The 17,722-nt window shown below is 51.0% G+C and overlaps 8 protein-coding genes across 8 annotated transcripts; 2 read left to right on the top strand and 6 right to left on the bottom strand.

Moving 5' to 3' along the window:
• The first annotated feature begins 441 nt into the window (after positions 1–441).
• P174DRAFT_444742 (mismatch repair ATPase MSH1) lies at positions 442–3,428 on the top strand. Its single transcript, XM_024828164.1, has 3 exons — positions 442–528; positions 619–1,540; positions 1,603–3,428. The coding sequence occupies exons 1-3, from the start codon at positions 475–477 to the stop codon at positions 3,360–3,362; spliced, it is 2,736 nt and encodes a 911-aa protein (XP_024679579.1). The 5' UTR covers positions 442–474; the 3' UTR covers positions 3,363–3,428.
• On the bottom strand, positions 3,379–4,529 carry P174DRAFT_453873 (ureidoglycolate hydrolase; the record flags this gene model as incomplete). The annotated part of the gene is made up of 2 exons (XM_024829188.1): positions 3,379–4,326; positions 4,510–4,529. The coding sequence occupies 2 exons, from the start codon at positions 4,527–4,529 to the stop codon at positions 3,543–3,545; spliced, it is 804 nt and encodes a 267-aa protein (XP_024679580.1). The 3' UTR covers positions 3,379–3,542.
• Positions 4,530–4,889: 360 nt separating this feature from the next.
• On the top strand, positions 4,890–7,425 carry P174DRAFT_394856 (acetoacetyl-CoA synthase). The gene is made up of 4 exons (XM_024823648.1): positions 4,890–5,165; positions 5,224–6,712; positions 6,776–7,116; positions 7,174–7,425. Exons 1-4 carry the CDS (start codon positions 5,052–5,054, stop codon positions 7,330–7,332), a joined length of 2,103 nt encoding a protein of 700 aa, XP_024679581.1. The 5' UTR covers positions 4,890–5,051; the 3' UTR covers positions 7,333–7,425.
• A 275-nt stretch (positions 7,426–7,700) lies between these two features.
• On the bottom strand, positions 7,701–8,830 carry P174DRAFT_463141 (uncharacterized protein; the record flags this gene model as incomplete). Its single annotated transcript, XM_024830222.1, has 3 exons — positions 7,701–7,889; positions 8,130–8,284; positions 8,338–8,830. The coding sequence occupies 3 exons, from the start codon at positions 8,828–8,830 to the stop codon at positions 7,701–7,703; spliced, it is 837 nt and encodes a 278-aa protein (XP_024679582.1).
• Positions 8,831–9,406: 576 nt separating this feature from the next.
• Positions 9,407–10,168, bottom strand: P174DRAFT_463142 (uncharacterized protein; the record flags this gene model as incomplete). Its single annotated transcript, XM_024830223.1, has 2 exons — positions 9,407–9,768; positions 9,820–10,168. The coding sequence occupies 2 exons, from the start codon at positions 10,166–10,168 to the stop codon at positions 9,407–9,409; spliced, it is 711 nt and encodes a 236-aa protein (XP_024679583.1).
• Positions 10,169–10,865: 697 nt separating this feature from the next.
• On the bottom strand, positions 10,866–12,416 carry P174DRAFT_444745 (Tim17/Tim22/Tim23/Pmp24 family protein). The gene is made up of 6 exons (XM_024828165.1): positions 12,207–12,416; positions 12,023–12,138; positions 11,919–11,945; positions 11,648–11,861; positions 11,367–11,590; positions 10,866–11,315 (listed from the first exon to the last, which is right to left on the bottom strand). The coding sequence occupies exons 1-6, from the start codon at positions 12,219–12,221 to the stop codon at positions 11,258–11,260; spliced, it is 654 nt and encodes a 217-aa protein (XP_024679584.1). The 5' UTR covers positions 12,222–12,416; the 3' UTR covers positions 10,866–11,257.
• Positions 12,417–12,740: 324 nt separating this feature from the next.
• On the bottom strand, positions 12,741–14,041 carry P174DRAFT_394863 (rRNA-binding ribosome biosynthesis protein RPF2). The gene is made up of 2 exons (XM_024823649.1): positions 13,972–14,041; positions 12,741–13,899 (listed from the first exon to the last, which is right to left on the bottom strand). The coding sequence occupies exons 1-2, from the start codon at positions 13,983–13,985 to the stop codon at positions 12,921–12,923; spliced, it is 993 nt and encodes a 330-aa protein (XP_024679585.1). The 5' UTR covers positions 13,986–14,041; the 3' UTR covers positions 12,741–12,920.
• A 194-nt stretch (positions 14,042–14,235) lies between these two features.
• P174DRAFT_444747 (valine--tRNA ligase) lies at positions 14,236–17,623 on the bottom strand. The gene is made up of 5 exons (XM_024828166.1): positions 17,498–17,623; positions 17,233–17,418; positions 15,720–17,212; positions 15,358–15,667; positions 14,236–15,294 (listed from the first exon to the last, which is right to left on the bottom strand). The coding sequence occupies exons 1-5, from the start codon at positions 17,601–17,603 to the stop codon at positions 14,288–14,290; spliced, it is 3,102 nt and encodes a 1,033-aa protein (XP_024679586.1). The 5' UTR covers positions 17,604–17,623; the 3' UTR covers positions 14,236–14,287.
• Positions 17,624–17,722: the final 99 nt, after the last annotated feature.

A 17,722-nucleotide genomic window follows, 5' to 3' on the forward strand; every position in this document is an offset into this window, starting at 1 on the left:
TCGGGAAGTTCTTCTGCAGCAGATTTCAGTGGCGAAGCGGGAAGGTTTGGCGAGTGACACCTGAGATTTGGGGTTCCCGTTTTGGTTATCGCCGCCCGCCATCTCATCCACAGCAACACCAACACCACCTTGGTGATTGCTCAGCTCAGGACCATGCGCATCAGTGGATGTCGATTCGCCCGTTTAGTGCCGTCGCAATTCCATCATGTCCATAAATTCGACAGTTCTGCCGCGCATCGTTGCCTTGTGCACCGAACGATCTGTCACCATGCGCACCGTCCACACGCCCGCGTCGAAGCTTCGTTGTCAACGCCTCATCTCGAGCTCAGAAGGGGGGCAAGGACGAGAACTACAGTCAAAGTCAAGGATCTACCGCAGGGAACTTTGAAACTCGAGCCGTATGATGACGGCGCTACCGACGCTACGGACGATGCGCCTCGGTATCCCACGGTCGTACAGGGACATCGGAATAACATGCAGAAGTTCAGGAATTGTGTTATTCTGACTCGAGTAGGGGGCTTCTACGAGGTACGGACTTCGGACTGGCGGTTCAAGTAGAGTTAGACAGTCGTATTGTTTCTTCTGAAGGCAGCATAGATCCCTGACAAGATTCTCCAGCTCTACTTTGAGCAGGCTGAAGAGCTAGCTCCGTTACTGAACCTGAAGCTCGCCGTCAAGAAGACCAGCGCGGGACCTGTTCCCATGGCAGGATTTCCCTTCTTCCAACTAGATCGGTTTCTGAAGGTACTCGTCCAAGACTTGAATAAATACGTGGCTATCAGCGAAGAGTTTGCCAATGCCGCTGAGGATAAAGCCCGGGGTGGTCTGCTATTTGATCGCAGGGTAGCCAGAATTATCACGCCAGGTACCCTAATCGACGAGAAGTTTATGGACCCTTCGGAGAACAATTTCTTGCTGGCGGTTTATATCGACGTGCCGGCCTTGAAAGCGCAACTAGAACAACAGGAGGGTGATTTGTCTGCGCAGCAGCACATATTGTCTTCCGCATCCCAGCGCGTTGGCTTGTCCTGGCTCGACTTATCCACAGGAGATTTCTTTACACAATCGACTACCACTCAGATGCTTCCGTCGGCGATTGCTCGGATCGGAGCGCGGGAGATACTCGTGGAACAGAAACTTCAGGACCTGATCGGACAGGAGCTGCAACTTCTGGTTGGGCATGACCATCGCTTGATGACATTTTTCGCATATCCCAGCAAGATTCTACCTATAGCACAGTGGAGCTCTGCGCTTGAGGCGCCAGTAGCTGACCAAGATTCTGATGCTTTCACGCCGGAAGAGGTCGCAGCCGGTTATAGCTTGCTGGAGTATATCAGAGTTCAGCTGCAGGGCTTGAATCTGAAACTTCAGCCGCCTCGTCGTCGACATCTGAATGAGTCTATGAACATTGACCGGAACAGTCTGAGAGGCCTGGAAATTCTCGAAACGGCGCGGGATGGCTTTGGGAAAGGAAGTTTACTACATGCGGTGCGCCGGACGTCTACCAAAAGTGGACCACGTCTGCTGAGAGATCGCCTGAGTATGTCTCACTCTGTTCTGTATTTTCGCAGATTGCAGCGGCATCGACTGATATATTCGTAGCATCCCCTTCCACATCATTGCAGGTAATCAACGAACGGCTCGACCTTGTATCGGTCTTTCTCGAGAATAGTAATTTACGCGACAGTGTAATTCAACTGCTGAAGCGAAGCTACGATGCTCAACGCTTGGTCCAGAAATTCACCTTGGGGAGAGGAGACGCGGACGACCTGATCTGCCTTGCCAGGGCCATCCAGGCTTCGAGAGAGATCAAGATGGTTTTATCAAGCCAAGATAACAGCCGACTTGATAGTTTGCCTCATACACAGTCCATCGATGCCAAGCGTAGTGTCTCAGCTATGACCGGTCGACTCTGTCTGGATGGACCGACCATGCTGGCGGATCGGATCTCAGCTGCCATTGACGAAGAAGGTCTACTGCAGAAGCAGCGTCTTGAGGATGATACGGCTGCTGAAGCGGCGATTCTGGCGCAGGAAGTAGCCATGAGTGAGGGACTTCCTGGAGAAGTGGAGGCGCTTCCAAAAAAAGTGAGAGCTAAGAACAGCGATCAATCCAAGACCTCGGTGGAAGAGACAACCGCGCCGGACACTTGGATCATGAGGCGCAATGCCAGCGCGGCTCTTCTTGAGCTACATGAGTCCTTGGACCGGCTGCAGGATGAAAAGATGCGTCTTACTCAACGTCTTCGCGAAGCCGTCGGGTCTTCTGCCCTCTCGTTGAGATGGACTTCTGGCCTGGGACATATTTGCCATGTCAAAGGAGCCAAAATTTCCCAGCAGTCTCTAGAGGAGCTAGGTGTAACGCGGAATGTGTCTTCAACCAAATCGACACGGTCCTTTTACCTTCCCGCCTGGACGGCGTTGGGTGACCGAATGGACCAGGTGAAAGTCCAAATCCGACAGGAGGAACAGGCGATCTTTGAGACACTGCGCCGCGAAGTGATTCTCAACCTAGTGAAGATCAGACGCAACGCTGCCGTAATGGACGAGCTTGATGTTGCGTGTTCTTTCGCCACCTTGGCTGAAGAGCAACGTCTAATACGTCCGATCCTCACCAGTGGAGTAACGCACAAAATCGTTGGGGGAAGGCATCCAACAGTCAAGCTTGGGCTTGAGGAGCAAGGGCGACAGTTCGTCAGTAACGACTGCTTCCTGGGCGATTCGGAGAGGATCTGGCTCATCACTGGTCCGAACATGGCCGGTAAAAGCACGTTCCTGCGCCAAAATGCGCTCATCACCATTTTGGCACAGGTTGGGTCATTCGTGCCTGCTGAGTATGCGGAGATTGGCATTGTAGATCAGATATTCAGTCGGATTGGGGCGGCTGACGATTTATTCCGAGATCAGTCCACTTTCATGGTGGAGATGCTGGAGACAGCCACCATATTGAAGCAGGCGACAGCGCGCTCCTTTGTTATCATGGATGAGGTTGGCCGCGGGACAACGCCAGAAGACGGGACAGCCGTCAGTTTTGCCTGTCTGCACCATCTGCACTACCGCAACAAGTGCCGGACGTTGTTCGCAACGCATTTCCATGCTTTAGCTGACATGACCGAGGAGTTTGAGGCACTGGGGCGATACTGTACCGATGTGAAAGAGACCGCTTCGGGGTCGTTCTCATTTGTCCATCGACTGCGCGAGGGAGTGAACCGTGACTCCCATGCGCTGAAAGTCGCGCAGCTCGCAGGATTGCCGAAGGAGACCCTAGAGATGGCCAGTCGAGTGCGACAGTCGTTGGGTAACCGCGCTCCATGGTCTTCGGGCGGCAGCGATAGCCATACTATCGCGTCAGCCACCGCGTAGTGCCCGTTACTCCTGACCCTCTATGTACATGTACCACATCTTCTTGTGTGTTGCACTTTTGCTCGAGATACCAATCTAGTCATGCTTAACGTACATTCATCATACATTCATAAATAAGGTCCTCTATGGACAAAGGCCGCCATTGCAGACGTAGGCAAGAATACCACTCCCTCCAGCGTTTCAGAGCTTGGAAGCACCCAACGTCCGATTCTTCCCCAAATCAACCACAATCCCTTCCCCAAAAGCAGCCTCCTGCACGTCCTCATCATCCACTCCATTGGCAAACTGCACAACCACAAAATCCACCCGCCTGGAACCCAGCACCACCATCGGCGCATGCCACGTCCCAACCCCATACGTCACCGCCTGCCCACCGCCCGCCACAAACGCCCGCACATCGTTCAAGTCAGGCGGATCCCTGATCGCCACGATATCCCCCGACGGCGTCGTCGCCGTTGCCGTCTGGCCCTTCAACGTCGGCGCCACGATAACCAGGTAGAATGGTTCCTCGGCATCGCCTGCGCGGGTCTGGCTGGATAGGTCGATCGGTGTGAATGTCTGCGTGGTGAAGGGGTGTCGCTCCAGGATGCGGACGTCGAAGACGCTAGTCTCCCCTCCTGTTCCTCTGGCGGTGCGCAGTTTGCGCGGGAAGCACGAGAACATGCTCATGCGGGCGGAAGAGGGCTGGGCGCTGGGACATTGCGCGTAGCAGTCGAGCAGTGGGGAGATGGGGCTGTACTTGAGGGCGGAGGATTGGTTTGCGACGACTGGAGTTGGATCGTGAGGAGGGAGAGAGGAGATAGGAGGTGCGGAGGAGAGATCGCGTGGGAGAGGACAGCTGATGGCGGAGCCGAAGGGCGCGAAGGCCTCTTTGGTGAAGGGTTCGGGGTGATGCGGAGAGTTGGGCTGGAGGTGAGGACGGGTGGTGCCATGGTGTTTGGGTGCGAAGATGCGTTGAGACTTGCTAAAGTGTGGTAGTGTGTAAAGGTCCTTTGAACTCAATTGCAAGGACCAGCCTTGCAGAAGTTGGGAGCAATGCTGGGTTAATAACTCAGAAGAGCAGTCGACAATGCTCCATAAAGTGTCGGCACTCGCCGTGGGTGACAGCCGCTAAAAACAGCTTCGGGAGAGGCCGACTATCATCAACATGTCGCCTATCAACTCCATTTAGAGACTCATTTCGCAGCCTAAAATATGTGTTCAATACGCGTTCTATGCTGATCAATGATACAATTTATTCCTCTGCTTCAAAAAAGAGATTCAGTTTGTTGATCATTAGCGTCAACTGGTACCTAGTTCTCCTGTAACCAGTTGGCGGACTTTCTTAGTCGCCCATCAACACACCCTTACAACAAATGGCTCACCACTCCAGCTCAATTCAAGGACTAGGCTAGCACTGGTCTATATCAAAATGCAGCAGAAGGATTGACACGACAGGTCCGGAGCAAGACGCCTCTAAAGGTGGATTCTCCTTTTCTTCCCCGCATTCCCGCAACTCCGCAAAAACCGACTGGTATCAGCCATTAACCGAGGCCAGTTTGTCATTGATAAAGGACAATAAGCGGATGTCAATCAGCTAGGATCCGCCTTTTCTTGGCTATAAGTATACCGAGCGTTACTGCTAGAAGTTCTTCAATTGATTGTCTCAATTCAAGCAAGCTCACTATTGTACTCTCAAGTAAAGATCCAATGGCCTCAGCGTCCGACCTGCCGAGAAAGCTCTGGGAGCATCCTAACCCGCAGTCTACCCAGATGTGGTCTTTCAAATCGGAGTTAGAGAAGGAGAAGGGACTTCAGCTTCCAGTACGTACCTTTGAGGCTAGTATCCCGCTCTCCTTTGTTGTCTAACGCAATTGCTAAGGACTACCACTCTCTCTATCGGTGGTCAACGGGCAATCGTGCATCATTTTGGGACTTTTGCTGGAGATACTTTCCCATCATCTCAGAAGGTACTTACAAAACTGTTGTCGATGAATCAGCCCGCATTGACAGCATTCCTACCTGGTTTGAGGGTGTGCGACTCAACTTTGCCGAGAATATGCTCTTTTCGGCGGAGAGGTCAAGCTCGGGGCATCTACAGATTACAACGAAAGGCAAAGAAGACAGCAAAGTTGCTCTGACAGAAATCAGGGAGGGTGGGGCGGAACCATCTTTCAACATTACATGGGCCGAGTTGAGACGCAAGACTGGGGGAATGGTGCAAGCACTCAAAGCAGCCGGGGTCGTCAAGGGAGATCGAGTCGCCGCTGTAGCAAGTAACAGCGTCGATACACTTGTCGTCTTCCTGGCAACGACGGCTCTCGGAGCGTGGTTCTCGTCTACGTCCACTGACACGGGCGTCAAAGGAATCCTCGATCGTCTCCTCCAGTTGAAGCCAAAGTACGTCTTTGTTGACGATTTCGCAATCTACAATGGGAAGCGGATTGACCTTCGACCAAAAATCAAGGACATTGTTGATGGTCTCCGGGAAGTTTCCGAATTTGAAAGCATCGTCGCGATGCCACGGTTCCCCGGCCAGCCAGTCGATGTGACCGACGTGCCCAAAACCCAACCCGTTGCAGCCTTTCTTGCAAGGGCATCCTCGGACAAACTTGAGTTTGTCAGGGTCGGATTCAGGGATCCTTTCCTGGTCGTGTACTCCTCCGGGACAACTGGAAAACCCAAACCCATCGTTCACGGGGTAGGCGGAGTCATACTCAATACCTACAAAGAGGCTCGGTTGCACCGTGATCATGGACCAAATTCGACCGTTTTGCAATACACGACGACAGGGTGGATCATGTACCTGTCTGCCGTATCGGGCCTAATGTTTGGCGGCAAAGCCATCTTGTACGATGGAAGTCCATTCCTACCGGACGCCAAGTTCCTCATTGAGCTACTGGGCAAGCATAAAGTGACTCATTTCGGCACATCACCGCGCTATCTCCATGAGCTCCGGAAGAACAACATACGACCAAGAGACATCGCAGAGCTCCGGGCACTCCGCATCGTCACGAGCACCGGCATGGTCCTTTCGGAATCCTTGTTTGAATGGTTCTACGACGAGGGTTTCCCGTCTCATACCCAGTTGGCGAATATCTCCGGCGGCACCGATCTCGCCGCCTGCTTTGGCTTGGAGAATCCGCTTACTCCTCTATATGTGGGCGGGTGCCAAGGTCCAGCTCTAGGTATTCCTATCGCAGTATTCGATCAAGCGGATGAGGGTGCTACCGCCGTCAAAGGCACTGCCGTGCCAGATGGTGTGCCAGGAGAGTTGGTAGCCACCGCAGCATTTCCAACTATGCCAGTCAAATTCTTGGGTGACGACGGGCCGCAGAAGTACTTTGACTCATACTTTGCCCGGTTTGACAGTAAGTCTCCTTCTCTCCCCACCCCTCTCAATGCATCTACCATCTACTAACCTATATGTGTAGATGTCTGGACCCACGGCGACTTCATCTGCATCCACCCCATCACAATGCAAATACTCTTCCTGGGCAGATCAGACGGCGTCCTCAACCCCTCAGGCGTCCGCTTCGGGTCCGCCGAGATTTACAACGTAATCGACACGCAGTTCTCAACCGAGATCGCGGATTCAATCTGCGTCGGCCAGCGACGGCCAACCGACGCAGACGAATCCGTCATGCTCTTCCTGTTAATGCGCCCGGGATACCGATTCACGCCGCAACTTGTCTCCAGAGTGAAGGAGGCAATTCGGAAGGCACTGAGCGCCCGGCATGTGCCGAAGTATGTCTTCCAGACGCCTGAGATCCCGGTACGTGCTCCTCTTTTATGTCTTAAATGGTACTCGACTATGACTAACGTGGTACAGACAACCGTGAATCTGAAGAAGGTGGAATTACCGGTAAAGCAGATCGTGTCGGGCAAGAAGATCAAACCGTCGGGTACTCTGCTCAACCCGCAGAGTTTAGATTACTACTACCAGTTTGCGGAGGTCGAAAAGCTGGTCGATCCCAAGAGCAAGCTGTAGAGTGCAACTTACACGAATCACTGGTTTTTTAGAGTCATCCACATGTTTTTAATGGTAGACTGGCCTGGAAGAATTGCATGCTTGTTGACTATGAACACTCTTGGCTAAGCACACAGCTCTCAATAACTGAGACAATCCATAAGAAGAAAGGGGAATCAGACACAAAGACCATCTCAGGGCTGCATAGAGTCCACGAGGTCAGAATTCGGATCAGAGTTCGATAGAAGCAAAGGGTATCACGCAGCTAAAGAGAAACAAGGCCAGGGAACGCAACAATAGCATGAGCCATCTTCTTAAGAGTGAAAGGATGACTAGAAGCAAGACACGAGGCGAATTTCAGCATCGATCACTCCTTTCGACCATAGCAATCAGTCATTCAATGGGTAGTTTTGCAAGGCGAGCCCTGCTCCCGTGCATGCTTTCGCGAGTGCAGCTTTCAAGGTGAGAAGAGATGCAGCGTTTACACCGCGTGGCTTGCCAGCAGTGCAATGAGTCGTTTTCGATTGAAGACTTTCATGCACCGAGCATAGCGAGGAACTATCCATATGGCTTGTCGCCTTTTATGATAACCCCCAGATGAAGAGAGTCGCAGCAAAAATGGCAATAAACCGTCTCGCCTTGTAGTCTCAGCTGAGAGCCCGCTCTTTGCTTTTCTCGCTTGCAGTCGTCCAGCCTTTATCAATATCATCTAGAAAATGGGTTTGTAATTAGCACCTGTGGCCCCAAAACGTATTCGATCTAGACCCGAAGCTTCCTGGGGCCAATAAAGGATGAGGGAAGATAATCAGCAACAATACCTTTGAACGATCTGGAAGATTGAGGTCGGCAGGGTACGTAGACGACGAACATTTCCGAGACATGGCAGCACTCGTGGAGCCTGTAAACAAGGATGGGCGATCGGAAGCCCAGCTGATATAGACCCATTTCAAGCTGTTGTCCCATGTGTCGCAGACTATTTTATTCTCATCGACCAATTGCTGCATTCAGACTCCAAAGAAAAGGTACATGCCTCTAGACAGTCGAGATAGCGGACCATAGCAGCAACTTTAAAAAGCATTGCCGAATCCACCTCCTTAGGGATCTGCTGGCCTTTACTGTGTATCATGTTCATGGCAATCAGTAAATCTTCAGGATTGCAGTCAAGTATATGGCCTTCCTCTGACGGGTCTGCTGTGCTAGTTGCAGAGATACGTTTCTTGAGATGGTTGTTGAAGTAGTTTGATGCCAAAGAGAGATGTTTCGACGAGACTTTGCATCGGGTCCGCGGAATTTCAACTGCAGATGATGCGGTTTCCTCTGAATTAGGAGGTTTCTCTTTCGCATAGTTTTGAATAGGTGTGTCCGTATCTGCTTTTGTAGATGTTGGCGAAGTTGATTCCACTGGTCTTGCTTTTGTTATTCCCTCTGCTGGGCTGGTCTTGGGGGAAGCTCGTCGCTGTGCGGATAGAACTAGGACAATATCGCCAGAAGGGTCAATCTCGTAGCAGGTATCACTCATCCTATCTTGTTAGAATGAAGGCTTAAGGAGTCCGATGTGTGAGGAGGTTCATATTTTATGCTCACCCTTCAGGTGAGGGAGGTTGCAGGTAGTTGGTTGTAGTTCCTTGATGAAGAGAAGAGAAGATTAAGTCGTTCAGTCCAGAGACGAGAAGGTTAAGAAGGTTGATCAATGAATGATGGCAGTTTGTTGTTAGAGAGAGGAGAGTAGAGAGTTGCTATAGCGATGCTTGTGTTGTCAACGTCACTTTTCACAGTACAGCTCAGATACTGCGAGCATATTCTCATGATTTGCTCACTGGTAAGGAGAAGGTATGTCAAGGACATTAGACAATAGGTTTCTGAGAGAATCAAATCTTTAAAATATGGACATAATTAGAAAATTCACTGCACGCACTGGTTAAAACTGGAGTTACATTGTCTTTCAAGTGAGATGAATTTAATAACTTATTTGAAAGGCTTAGAACACATTCAATCCTATGTTTCACTTGATTGAAGGAATAAGAATCAACTGAGGCCTGAGGGCTTTCACCCAGACAAACCACACATGTACTTTCAAGCGGTCCTTGTGACAATGTCAACGCCATTGTTCCGGTATCAAGATAAGTCCAGACGATTTTGTTCGATGGTATATGAGCTCTTCGACTGCTCTAGGTCCAAGAAGTCCACTGCACCGACCTTTGCAAGACACCTTGGAGCTCGGTTTCTCGAAGTCGCGGATTTCCTTAGCCACGTTTTCTGGTGCAAGGCCGTTATAATCGAGATTCTCGCGCGGCCATGGCAGTCCGTGGGCCTTCATTTGCTTCATAAGTGTCCCTAGTCTGAACGAGTCGCACTCGAAAGTGCAGGTGATCTCGCCTGCCTCTAATCTATTACGTCTCACTTCCACATCTCTGAATAAAAGGTACAGCAGACTTTTCCTTTTCCGATTGATAGTGTCTTTCTATGTAAGCGTAACATCCCGGAGATGGCTCATACGGGCTCACTCACCTGTAACAGATAGCGGTATAGGAAGATCCAGCGTATTGATGATGTCCTTGCTCTGTCGCATCGCCAAGCAGGTAACAGACGCGTAAAGCTCGCAATCATTGAACACCCCAGAAACGAAAATCCACTTGACGATCTCATCACAGTAAGTGTTGGGACGTTTCGCCTTCAAATGTTCGATCCATCTCGCGGGATACAGCCCCAGAGCTCCGTGGCATTTGAAGTAGGTGACTTGGACAGCCAGCTCGACCAACTCATCAAAGGTCACCGCGGTAGGAACTTCCTGCGTGCGGCAGTGCATTAGATCAAGCAGGATCGAAAACGCCTCAGGGTCAGTATTGGGGAGAAGCATCCCAACGCTGCCGTTCTTCTGCAGTTCTTCGCCCTCGCCCCATTCTTTCTTCAGCCTCTTTTCGAAGTACTGCGAAGCCAAGCTCAAGTGTTTAGAGGAAGCTCGGTATCTGGCGAGTCCGGCCTCTCCGTCTGAGTGAACTCTGGAAGGTGCGTATGCGCGAGGCTGCTTTGGTAGGGATACCACGAGGATGACATCCCCATTCGGATCAGAGTCACTGGCTCTGTTCACTTCTGGATTCATTTGGAATTCGTCATGCTATTAAATACGTTGATGAGAACTTATGGAATATTTCTGAGGATGAAGTTGAGGACGTAATATAGAGGTCCTGCGAGTTGTTGCTGAGTAGTGAATAATGAGTGACATTCACTGAAGTGAATTTGGCCGATGCCTTAGGCCTGGTTCTTTCACCCTGCCCATAAATTGACTAAGTAGTTAATGATAAGTACTAGACAATATCAACCCAGTGCATGTTATAGTACAGCCTGAGACTTGCCTATATAACATGCATGTGTTCATTCTATTGCCAGCCTGTTTCCATGAGTATAGGGTTAGGGCAAGTAACTCATGGTCACTTCTACAAAGTCCGCTTTGATAATGGCAGTATATATTCTCTGTGGCTTCACTGATGCTTTAAGTACTGTGTGCGTCGAAGACATACGCTGGCTTTATACTTAAGGACTGGGCGACGGGAATGTTCTGATTAGGCTTCCTAGAACATCCCCACCCATGATAGATACAAAATGACATAATGAAGAGAAGGCCTCATACTTTAGCTGTTGTATTAAAGTCCTCTATACTGATTGTCATGAACACCATCTCCCCTATCCGCCTGCGGCAGGGATCCCAGCTGACTCTTCAAGTCAAGCTGACTAGACACAGTCACTGTGTCCTGAATCATGCGGAGGCAGCCCAAGCCCTTCGCATGAGATAAAACGTAATACAGGGTAAAAATGAACAAGAAGGGAAACCAGAACAATGTACCCATTCTATGCGCCAGGTATACTCCATGGTAAGTATGCAGACGTCCTGACCAGCCGTGCGAGGAGTCAAAACACTGAGCAAAAAAAGACAATCCAGAGGGCCCATCTATTTGTTGTGTATCAAGAAGTTGCGGAATGAATCCCAGTGGTCCGAGTCGGAGTAGCTGAAAAGCATTAGTATCTGAAGACATCGTGCGGCCAAGGTTACGACATACATGTATACCATGCTGCTTCTCAGACTCGACATAAGCGTCTCTGGATGCCAACGGAAGATGTACATAACAAGAGCCCAGCTGAGACTTGCAAATACTGGCCAAGCGTTGGCCTCGATCCTTGCGCGCGACTCGGGAGTGATCAAAGAGGAGAGAGGGTGCATATTCGGCTGGACAGAAAGCTTGGCAAGAGCAAGTACTACGCGAGCAAAGACGTATATGACGATCTGGACAGGCACATTAGTTTCAAATCTCTCCTTCTCAAACTTAAAAATTGATCTCACCTGCTGGGTAATGCTTGTTTTGTGTCGCCCGAACACTGCGTACCCTCCCAGTAGACCCGCAAAGAAGCTGTCATAGGGGCCTTCTTTCCCGACACCAGTAGGATTGACGTTGCGTAGAACAATCATGGAGCCTTTATATATAAGAGCAAAGGTTGCCAGGTTCCGAGCATGCTGGCGTGTGGCTTTCAGGACGAGCTTGACCTTTTCTCGGAATCTGAATCACGAAATCAGTATTTCGGCAATACTCGGCATGTCGGTAGGATCTCCTTACGTTCCAGAGCGGAATAGAAAGATCATTCTGTGAGACAAAGACACATCTCATTAGCTGGATTCTCAATGTCAAGATCGTGTTTCCGCCGGCAGATTCAGACATACACCAAAGCGTGCGGAAACCGCACTTTCGACCCGTATACAATGCCATTGCGGGCACCCTTGACGAGCGACAGAAGAGGCGCGAGTTGGGGATCAAGGACAAATGAATCCAAGCGAGACTAAACAGCGATCAGAAAAGCGTGCGATATAGCCGGAGTGACAAATTCCAGCGGAGCGTCAACCATACCAGAAGGGCTTCCATGGTGTCTGTGGGACCTCGGTAGCTTGATCGGACCAGCGACGGATTGGATTGGATTGATGTCTACCGACGGAGAACACCAGGTGTCAGGAGGGTCAGGATGTAGAAAGGAAAGGAATAGATTTAGAAGACTACCAGGCGGAATGATAAGGTACAAATATGGATGGGCATGATCCCATCATCAGGAGAGATGGCGGGGGAACGGTATTTAATGGACTACGCTTCACCCGCGCAACTGCAAATGATCCTCGGCATGTGAGGCCACCAAGGGCACAGACGTCATATCACGTGAGTGTCTATTATCCAGTTGTCCGTATCAGATAGAGAGAGTTGCTTTTTCGAATTATGTATTGAAGGGACTGTCGAGGAGTTCCCCATTGTTTATACCGAAGCGAATATGAAACCAAATGTTAAATGGCAGGCAGGATCATGGGGATGAACGGAACTTTGACTGCTGCTTCTAGGGTAATAACGAAGGAATGCAGATGCAGTCAAGCAGTCCAAGTAGTATGGTCAGTTGATAGAAGAATAAGGTAATTTTGATATATGCTGGATACTTTTAAGCTATAGTGACCATGAACAAAATGATCGATCTGCTCGACGGACTCGACAGAGAAACCAAACCACCTGAACGCCTTATGCGGTATAGATAGACAAAGTATCATGCGTCACAAACATCGCCAGACAAACGGACTCAAAGGTCTATTCCGTTCTCGCCTTCTTCCGTCCCTCGTCGTCCGAGACATCGTCCACATCCATCATCTCCGCATCCTCCTCATCAGACTCCACACCAGCACGTCGCTTCAGACCCTTCATCTTCCTCGTCTGCAGGCCAGACAGATCCTGCTTGCCCAAATGCACACGACCGATCTTGTCACCCATGACGTCCATGCTGATGTTCTTCTTCGTCTTCATGTTCTCGTTAGGTCTCTTGCCCTGCTTCATAGCCTCCTTCAGGGCACTCTCGGGTGCCTCATGCAGACGACCGATCTTGAAGTCGAACTTGGGGCCGATCTCATCCAGCTCAACACGGGGGAGTTTGTGTCCACTGCGCTTTGTCCGAAGCTTGTACCATCTGAGATGAATGACAGGAGCCAGGCCGTCGGTAGGTTCCTCAGCGGCAATCGTCAGCACATACTGCAGTCCCTCGACATCGATCTTATCCGACTCCTCGCCTTTGAACATATCAACAAACATGCTCTTCAGCATAACATGAGCAGTAGAGGTAGAATCTTCCCATGCAGTACCCGCGAAGAGCAGCATAGGCCGTAAACCAATTCCGATCTGCATCTTGAGGTTGTTGATCGGGGGGATCGAGTCTCCGTCCGGGTTAGGAAGCAGCATCAACTCGCACATGTCCAGGAGCTTGGAGTCAAATATCCGCGCCACAGTCAGGCAGTTGGGTCTCTTCTTGCTGCTGCTTCCGAAAACAACGATGCCGCACTCATTCTTGTTGGCGAGAAACTCGAGGCTCTCGGCGCTCTCGAACGGGTGAATGTTCTCATTCTTCTTATGGAAGAGGACGGAGTTGGGGATCGTCAGCGAGTGGAACGTCTTCAGGACTGTGTTAACTGCCGTCGGGCATTTTGAGCCATGCATGAACAGGGTTCTCTTGGGGGGTTCGATGAGCTGGGGCTCGCGGGCCTTGAGAATGCGCGCTGTGCGCGGATTCTTGGGTTTGCTGTTGAGAAATACCTAGTCAGAAACTGCTCTCCTAATACACAAAGAATTTCAATTCCAGAACAAGACTTACACTTCTCTGAGCATTTTGATTTTTTTCTGCTTCCAACGACGAAAACTTGGATGTTTCGCCGATCACCGACTTGCCTGGTCGAGGAAGAAAAAAGCGGAGCGAAAAGTTTTGGCGGAAAATGTCTTGGCGCCGCTTATCGATAAGCTTAACTGGAGACTCTTTCCCATTCTGATGAAATATTTGGACTATCTATAGTACCAGTAGAAAAGCATACATGTTCACACAAATAAACTCGCTATGGTCCAAGTAACAAGCAATAAGGTATGCAATTAACAGTAAAAGGGCGATTTTATTGCTATATCTCCGGGTCATCTATCTACTCCAAGCGAAGCTTCTCAAACTCGCGAATCTGCTCTTCCAACCGGGCAGCCTCACTCTCGGCATCCCGAAGCTTTTTCTCTTCCTGTTCACGAACCTCTGGCTTAGCCTTCTCCTTCCATCCAGCGCCATTAACGAGAGTCTGTTGGCGGCGAACAGTCTCGCGTGCCTTCTCCAAGCTGGCCTTGGCCTTCTCTTCCTGCTCCAGAGCTACCTCTTTCGACACACGCAGGTACACAGCGGCCTGGGCACCGACAGGGGCAACGACGCAGCCTGAAGGGGGGTTGGTGTTCTCGGGGTCAGCTACGCTGAGCTCTCCCAAAAACTTGCCACCCAGGGACTTGATGCTGGTCACTTCGTCCGAGATGGTCTTGTGGCTGACGGGGTCATATGTCTGGATAATAATATCGCCCTTAGTCTTGATCTCATACTGGGCAAGGATCGACCGGATAGCCTTGGAGGTATTCAGGATGAGCTCATAGGCCGTCTCGGCTTCGGGGTCGTTGAACTCTGGGTTGTACTGGGGATAACGAGCCTTCATGATCGAGATGGTCTCGTCATCAGGTCTGCGAGGCAGGCGCTGCCACAGGTGCTCCGTAACGAAAGGCATGATGGGGTGAATAAGAGTCAGAGCGCCCTCGAGGGCAGTGTACAAAGTCTGCTTGGCCGATTCCTGTACTTCCGCGGGGACCTCAGGCGCCAAGAGATACTTCGAGTTTTCGATAAAGATGTCACAAAGCTGGCCGTACCAGTACTGGTAAGTGGTAGAAGCGGCGATAGAGAACTCACGCTGCGCCAGAGCCTCATTGACCTCCTTGACAGCGCTGTTGAATTTATGCAGAATCCAGCGCTCAGAAAGAGACTCCCGACCAGTCTTTGAAGGGGCTGGCAGGGGCTTGAAGTCATCGCCCAATCTGCCCAAGACAAACTTAGTAGCCTGGTAAATCTTGTTGCAGAAACGGCGGTAGCCGTGAATAACCTGGATGTCGAATGCGATATCACCACCTAGACCAAAGTCAGTCGGTGCTTTGATTCGGCCATCTTAGGCCAGGTAATATCAGAACTTACCACCAGTAGTATAAGACACAAGGGCGAAACGCAGAGCATCGGCACCACATTCGGGAATGCCCTTGGGGAAGGCCTTCTTCTGGTACTTGGTAGCAGTTGCAACCTCCTTGTCGGCAAGGTTACCAGTAAGTAGCTTGGCATGGAGAGACTGAAGCTCGATACCCTCCATGACATCCAAGGGATCAATGACATTACCAAGGGACTTAGACATCTTGCGACCCTCGGAATCTCTAATCAAGGAATGGCAGTACACTTCCTTGAAGGGCACCTTGCCGGTCAGCTTGATACCAAGCATGATCATACGTGCGACCTATAAATTGATTAGCACAGCTACGGCGAACACAATGTAGCGGAAAGCATACCCAGAAGAACAAAATATCCCAACCAGTCTCGAGCACAGACGTAGGATACAGGTTCTCCAGATCATGAGTCTGGCGGGGCCATCCCAGGGTTGAGAATGGCCACAGACCGGATGAGAACCAGGTATCGAGCACATCGGGGTCCCGGACCAAGGAGAATGTCTTGCCAGGGAACTTGGCCTCGGCCTTCTTGCGGGCTTCTTCTTCGGTACGCCCGGTAACCCACAGGTTACCGTCACTGTCATCGCCCTCTTCGCCCTCGATCTTGACGAAATAAGCAGGAGCCTGGTGACCCCACCAGAGCTGTCTGGAAAGACACCAGTCATTGATACCTCTCATCCAGCGGAAGTAGTTCTTCTCAGCGGATTCGGGTTTGATGACAATTTCACCATTCTCAACAGCCTTGATGGCAGGCTCGGCGAGATCTTGCATCTTCATCCACCACTGGGGCTTCAGAATAGGCTCAATAACATCATTCGACTTGGCACAGCGAGGAATCTTCATGGGGTTATTCTCCCATTTCACGTACAATCCCTTCTCCTTCAGCATCTCAATGACCTTGTAACGGGCATCGAAACGCTTCATGCCAACGAACGGGCCACCATTCTTGTTAAACGTACCGTCATCGTTCAGCACGGAAATGAACTCGAGGTTGTGGGCCTTTCCACGGTTGAAATCGTTGAAATCGTGGGCTGGCGTGATCTTCACCGCACCGGTACCGAATTCGGGATCAACATCCGTATCGGCAACGATGGGCATCAGGCGGTCGATGAATGGATGGCGGGCGAACTTGCCAATGAGGTGTTGGTAGCGCTTGTCGTCAGGGTGCACGGCAATACCTGTGTCACCGATCATGGTTTCCGGACGAGTAGTGGCGATCTCGATTCTCTCCTTGGTACCATCAATCTCATAGCAGAAGTGGGTCAAGACACCGAACTCGATCTTCTTGTCGTATCCAGGCACGTCAAGCAGTGTACGTCCTTCGACCTCCTTGTTCTCGACCTCGAGGTTGGACAAAGAGGTATTCAGGGCCACACACCAGTTGACAAGGCGGTTGGCACGGTAGATGATGCCTTCTTCGTGGAGCCGTACAAAAGTCTCTGTGACGGCGGCGGACAGGTTGGGATCCATGGTGAAAGCCTCACGCGACCAATCGAAAGAACCACCGACTCTCCGCAAAGCATTCTTGATGTTCGCATGGTACTCGTCCTTCCAAGCCCACACTCTCTTCGTGAACTCCTCACGGCCAAGATCGTGGCGGGTCTTCTTTTCCTTCTTCCAGAGCATCTTCTCGACAACACTCTGAGTGGAGATACCGGCGTGATCCATACCAGGAAGCCAGAGGGTGGTCTTTCCCTTCATCCGCTCCCAACGAATCATAGTATCCTGAAGGGCATTGGTAAGAGCGTGGCCCATGTGCAGGGAACCTGTGACGTTCGGGGGAGGAATTGGGATGACGAAGTAACCCTCGGGCTTGACCTTGCCATCGGGCCGAACTCGGGCTTGAAAAGATCACGTTCCTCCCACCACTCGTACCGGCCGGATTCAATGACCTTCGGATCGTACGCATCGGTCGTCTTCTCCTTCTCGATCTTGTTGGCCTTCTTTTCAGCCTTGACAGGTGCAGGCTTGGCCGCAGCAGCCTTTGCCTGCTTCTCGGCGAACTTCTTCGCCTTCTCGGCCTTTCGTCGTTCTCGCTCTACTAACCAATGGCAACAATCCCACCATCAGCAACCGATACACATGCTATATCATCCACAATCGAGACTCGAGAGACATACACTCTTTCTCACTCTTGACCTTAGGAGCACCCTGCGCATCCTTCCCGGCAGGGTCGACAACCTGGTTTCTGGTCTGATCATCGGCCTGAGGGGCGGGGTCGGTCATAGGAGCCTTCGGCTCACCCACTGAAAACATTGAAGACTGTTAGCCATTTGCATCTCTCCCCGCGGTCAGATTGACAATGAGTCACGGCGCAAAGCACGGAGGACTACTCACCCGGGTTC

Source organism: Aspergillus novofumigatus (assembly GCF_002847465.1).
Source record: "Aspergillus novofumigatus IBT 16806 chromosome Unknown P174scaffold_7, whole genome shotgun sequence".
Lineage (NCBI taxonomy): Eukaryota > Fungi > Ascomycota > Eurotiomycetes > Eurotiales > Aspergillaceae > Aspergillus > Aspergillus novofumigatus.

Coding starts and splice junctions, on each gene's coding strand:
- P174DRAFT_444742 (XM_024828164.1), top strand. CDS start 475: ATGCAGAAGTTCAGGAATTGTGTTATTCTGACTCGAGTAGGGGGCTTC. Junction 529..618: donor GAGTAGGGGGCTTCTACGAG/GTACGGACTTCG, acceptor AAGATTCTCCAG/CTCTACTTTGAGCAGGCTGA. Junction 1,541..1,602: donor TCTGCTGAGAGATCGCCTGA/GTATGTCTCACT, acceptor ATATATTCGTAG/CATCCCCTTCCACATCATTG.
- P174DRAFT_394856 (XM_024823648.1), top strand. CDS start 5,052: ATGGCCTCAGCGTCCGACCTGCCGAGAAAGCTCTGGGAGCATCCTAAC. Junction 6,713..6,775: donor ATACTTTGCCCGGTTTGACA/GTAAGTCTCCTT, acceptor CTATATGTGTAG/ATGTCTGGACCCACGGCGAC. Junction 7,117..7,173: donor TCCAGACGCCTGAGATCCCG/GTACGTGCTCCT, acceptor AACGTGGTACAG/ACAACCGTGAATCTGAAGAA.
- P174DRAFT_444745 (XM_024828165.1), bottom strand. Junction 11,591..11,647: donor AAACAAGCATTACCCAGCAG/GTGAGATCAATT, acceptor GTGCCTGTCCAG/ATCGTCATATACGTCTTTGC. Junction 11,316..11,366: donor AGAAGCAGCATGGTATACAT/GTATGTCGTAAC, acceptor AATGCTTTTCAG/CTACTCCGACTCGGACCACT.
- P174DRAFT_444747 (XM_024828166.1), bottom strand. CDS start 17,603: ATGACCGACCCCGCCCCTCAGGCCGATGATCAGACCAGAAACCAGGTT. Junction 17,419..17,497: donor GGTCAAGAGTGAGAAAGAGT/GTATGTCTCTCG, acceptor GCCATTGGTTAG/TAGAGCGAGAACGACGAAAG. Junction 15,668..15,719: donor GGGATATTTTGTTCTTCTGG/GTATGCTTTCCG, acceptor ATCAATTTATAG/GTCGCACGTATGATCATGCT.